The sequence below is a fragment of the Nematolebias whitei genome, chromosome 19 (assembly GCF_014905685.2).
Source record: "Nematolebias whitei isolate Nwh7 chromosome 19, NemWhi1, whole genome shotgun sequence".
Classification (NCBI taxonomy): domain Eukaryota; kingdom Metazoa; phylum Chordata; class Actinopteri; order Cyprinodontiformes; family Rivulidae; genus Nematolebias; species Nematolebias whitei.
The window spans coordinates 6,459,832-6,465,211 of NC_056516.1; the positions used below are offsets into that span (position 1 = coordinate 6,459,832).

The 5,380-nt window shown below is 41.8% G+C and overlaps 1 protein-coding gene across 1 annotated transcript; it reads left to right on the forward strand.

Moving 5' to 3' along the window:
* Window positions 1-220: 220 nt before the first annotated feature.
* Window positions 221-2,904, forward strand: LOC119425677 (ATP-binding cassette sub-family F member 1; the record flags this gene model as incomplete). Its single annotated transcript, XM_037693219.1, is given in 3 exon segments — window positions 221-310; window positions 896-946; window positions 2,818-2,904. Coding segments are annotated over 3 exon segments (228 nt in total), but the record flags the coding sequence as incomplete, so codon positions are not given.
* Between the last annotated feature and the right edge of the window lie 2,476 nt (window positions 2,905-5,380).

The window sequence follows — 5,380 nt, forward strand, 5'->3', positions numbered from 1 at the left end:
CAGGGCTGGTGTGAATGCACCCTAAGAGACTGAGCTGAATACAGCACCTCAGACTGAGGAAGTCTTTCGGATGAAAGACGAAACGTATCTACATTTTTTTGCTTTGTTTTGTTTTTTGTATTTTTGAATGTCCAGAGGACCAGATTGAACTTTTTTAGATTTTTCTCCTGGATTATTGAGCATGCACCAGGATATTCACACATTGATGTTTGTCCATCAGGGTGGGAACATCTTTGCTGCTCTCAGCCAAGGTCAGAGTGATGAAGACGAGGAAGAAGATTTGGATGATGAAGATAAACCTACAAAAGAGGTAGGTTGGCAGATTTGATCCAACCTTGAACGTAATGTCATGCGCGATCTGCAATGCTCAGCAGTCCGGCTTGTTACAGTACAATCCATCCAGCGGATCATGAGATGTTTTTGCTAACAAGCAGGGTTGACTCCAACAACCATTATCTTTACCCAGTTCTTCCTTTTCGGGTCGCGGGGGTCACTGGTGTCCATGTCCAGCCACCACTGTGTGAGAGGTGGGGGACACCCTGGACAGGTGTCCAGTCAATCACAGGGACACACAGAGACAAACATTCTCGCTCTCACCCACACTTAATGACAAGCTAGAGTTACCTGGTAACCCAACATGCATGTTTTTGTTCTGTGTGAGGAAACCGGCATAACTGAGAAACCGTGCATGCATGGAGAGAACGTTTAAACTCCACACATAACGGCCCAGCTGAGAATTGAATCTGCAGCCTTCTTAACCGCTGATCCACCGTGCTTACAGTACATTACCTGTAGCGCAGTGGAAGATCACAGAAAGTGCAGCGTAATAAGTTTGTGTTTTTGCAGCAACTCTTGTGCCTCGGTGATGTAGCCTAAACGTTTGTCTTCTAAACAGGAGGTTGAAAGGGTGAAGAAGAAGGAGAACTCCAAGTCCAGGAAGGTAAAGGTGGGTAAAGCTTTCTTTTTTCACAGCTGTGGTGTTCGCTTTGTCTCAGAAGAATTGAACTAAGACGTTGTTTTGTTAGGTCACTTGTTCACTTAGTTTTTTGTTCAAGTTATTTTAAGTTAAATCACCTCAGTGACCTACACAAGGCGAGGTCAGTGAACAAGGCCAGGCTGATTCTGGCAGATCCTGATCATCACTCCATGGTGAGTTCAGGTTGCTTCCATCTGGACGCAGGTATCTGCTGCCCACATGTAGAAGGGACAGACTGAGAAACTCATTGATCCCTGTGGAGATCAGTCTTCACAGTGAACACTGGTGATTTATGTTTGTTATTTCAGTGTTTTCATGTCTTATATGTTTTATGTCTACTGACTGTGAAACAAACTGCCCCTTGAGGATTATAAAGAATGGTGAACTTGGATGCATTGCAAGATGACTTGCTCAAAGGCACGCTGCACTCTGCGTGCCACTCAGCTCAGTATGGCACAACTTTGCCACTGTGCACACATAAGCTACTTTGCCATCGACAAGTACGACTCAAGTCGGTTCTCATCTGGTGTTCTCAGGTGTAGGTGAAAACCCACTGTGACTTGTTTCCTCGCTCTGGACGGACGTTGTAACAGGTCTCACTGAATCCTCTGGTCCACCAACAATCTGACCTTGTCCGTGGTCCACAGCTCTACTTTTGGAGCTTCCTGCTCTAGAAAAAACAAAGTACAAACCCACTCTGCCTTCTGCAACAACTGGAGAGGAGGTGGAGGTTCAGATGTAGTTTGTAGTTGAGCTGGGCGGGTCATCCGCTGACGTAGCTCTGCTGGCCAATCAACGACCGCTGCCCGCTTGGAACCACGAACAAGGTGGTCCCATAAACCAGGCTGAGTACGGGTGGGTACCAGCACTGGGCAGGCCCTTAACTGGTGCAGTGTGGTGCAGAACTGATGAGAGTTGAGACAGCGGCAAATCACTGAAAGTCACGAGAAAAAGAAAGTCCACTGTTAGTTTTAGGCCTTTACAGAGCAGGCCAGAATAAAACTGCTGAGTCATCATCAGATTATAAAATGATTCACCAAACCACACATCAGACTCCTCTCTTCTCTGTCTTTATTTAATCACATGAAGCCAAAACAAACTGATCATCAGATCACCTCTAGACAAGCACACAGGTGTGTGTTAAAATCACACCAAGATGGAAAGACCTCAGCAATGAGTTTAGAGAAACTGTCATCAATCTGAGAGAGGTCAAAAGTCATTTAAAACTATCTGGAGTCCATAGTTCTGCAGAGACAAGTGGAAAACATGTCAGACACCAACAATCTTCACAACAGATTGACCCCAAGGTCAGACTGTGCAGTGCTCAGAGAAATGAGCTCCATCTCAGTCTCTACAGGCACCAGTCAAAGGTCATGGCAGGACAGTTGGAAACAGACTGAACAAGTCTGCTTTGTTTGAAGGGCTGCAGGAGAAAACTTCTTCTGTCTAAAACAAGATGGCCGCTCAACTCAGGTGTAAAGTTTCATCTGACAGAACCACAAGACCTCTGGATCAGAACCAGAACAAAGGAAAGATGTTTACCCAGAATACACTGCAGCAAGCAGCTCCTTCCAATTGTCAGCACTGTGGTGGAGGGCTCATGGTTTGGATCCTGTCAGTCACTGAGTGGACCAGGAACTCCTCTGTAGACTAAAAGGTTTTGGAGTCAGCTGTGAGTCCATCTGTCCAACAGCTGAAGATTGGACCAAACTGGGTCCAACAGGACCATGATCCCAAACACAGCAGCTGATCTACGAGTCAGAACAGAGTTAAAGTGCTGCAACGGTTGAGTTAAAGTCCAGAACCCTACTTATAGTAGTTTGTGTTTATGAAATTGTTAGGCTGGGTCCAAAGAAGAGGAGGCGGACGTAGACCATTCTAAAGGGAAATGCACAACGAAGACCAACCAGGCTGAAGCAAAGTCCAAGGTGGGTGTAGCTAAAAATATACACCTGAATCAAAAGATGCTCCTCAGATTTATACTTTGTGTACAAAAACTGCCCTTAAGTTTTAACGTCATATTTTTAGCAATTGACTCTGGTGACTGTGTTATTGTCTTTTAGATTTATCAGTTGCTTTTTACACAGTGGACCATGACATCTTCCTTTTTCATTTGAAACAATGGGGGGTGTCAGCAGTACAGCACTGAACTGGTTTAGGTCCTACCTATCCAAGCGTACTTTGTGTCCAGTGTTGCCAGATTGGGCAGTTTTCGTTCTGATTTTGCGGGTAAAAATTACTTTGAGCGGGTGAGGATAATTTGGGTGGATTTGGAGTCAGATCGGCGATTTTTGAGTTAACCTATTAAACACATTTCAAACAATCATTCATCATTATTGGTTCAAAGCTCCCCTGACCTTTCTCCATCACTGATTGGCATCACATTGTCATCTCTGCCAAGGCATTCACAACAGAGAACTGGTGAGGCAGTTTTAGTGGACATCTCGTTAAGTGGGGGGACACGTTGCGGCGGTACATCATAGCGGCTGCCATATTGGATGTGGCAGAACTGCCTGTCAACTTATAAAAGAAATGTACTGAACTTTATAAAGCACCGTTCTACAAAGTGTTTTATGTTAATACCTGTCATTCACACACACTAATATACATGGAAAACAAACAGGCACCAAAGACAACATTTATAACTTTTAAAGTGATTATTAAAAATGTTTACTCCTAAAATATTTAGGTTAAAGGTAAGCTCTAAGCCAACATGTGTATTCTTTTGAGTGTTTACAACTATTAATGTGTGTAACACTGTTACTGTGGTGACAGTGTTACCAGTCTGTGTTATAGTTATAGTTATAGTCTATATTTATATAGAAATATTCATAATAAACATTTAACCTGCGTCTATAATAAACAGACCCTGTTGATTCTCTGAATAAAGAACACTAACATCCTGATCCATGCTCAATAATCCAGGTAGAAAAATCTAAAAAAGTTAAGTCAGGTCCTCTGGACATTCAAAAAAACAAAAAACAAAACAAAGCAAAAAAATCTAGAAACGTTTCGTCTCTCATCCAAGAGACTTCCTCAGTCTGAGGTGCTGTTTTCAGCTCAGTCTCTTAAATAGCACCTTCACAGAGTGGATCAACCAGTTTGCTGCTGACAACCAAAACCAGCAGATCACGTGCTCAAGAAGGACCATCAGCCTAACAATGGGTCATTAGCACACTGATGGCTGTTTACTGTTCACAGAGGGCTGAGTCATACTAGCAATCACAGCATTGTAAGAGGGGGACAGTTGAACCCGGAGGCCTCCACCCCTGTTTAATGATGGACGATTTATTTTCACAAAGATGGCCTCCTTTACTCCTCTCTCAAACCATCGTTCCTCTCTGTCCAGGATGTGAACATCTTCATCCTTGAAAGAGTGACCGCTGGCCTGGAGATGAGTGTAGACCGCAGAGTCCTGGCCTGATGATGTTGGTCTTCTGTGCTGGGCCATCCTTTTGGCCAGTGGCTGTTTAGTTTCCCCGATGTAAGAATGATCACAGCCCTCCTGACACTGAACAGCATACACAACATTACTCTGTTTGTGCCGGGGGACTGGATCTTTGGGATGAACCAGTTTTTGCCGTAATGTATTTTGGGGTTTAAAAGCCACTGGGACGTTATGTTTAGAAAATAAACGTCTCATTTTCTCTGATACCCCCTCAACATACGGAATGACCACTGGTCTGGGTCTGGGTTCCTCCTTTTCACCTGATGGCTGACTGGAGTCCTGTTTGGGTTTATTCTCTGCTTTCTCTGTTTATATATATGTATGTATGTATGTATGTATGTATATATATATGTATGTATGCATGTATGTATGCATGTATGTATATATATATGTATGTATGCATGTATGTATATATATATATATATGTATGTATGCATGTATGTATATATATATGTATGTATGCATGTATGTATATATATATGCATGTATGCATGTATGTATATATATATGCATGTATGTATATATATATGCATGTATGTATATATATATGCATGTATGCATGTATGTATATATATATGCATGTATGTATATATATATGCATGTATGCATGTATGTATGCATGTATGCATGTATGTATGCATGTATGCATGTATGCATGCATGCATGCATGTATGCATGCATGTATGCATGTATATATATGCATGTATGTATATATATGCATGTATGTATATATATGCATGTATGTATATATATGCATGTATGTATATATATGCATGTATGTATATATATGTATGTATGTATATGTATGCATGTATGTATATGCATGTATGTATATGTATGCATGTATGTATATGCATGTATGTATATGCATGTATGTATATATATATGCATGTATGTATGCATGTATGTATGCATGTATGTATATATATGCGTGCATGCATGTATGTATATATATG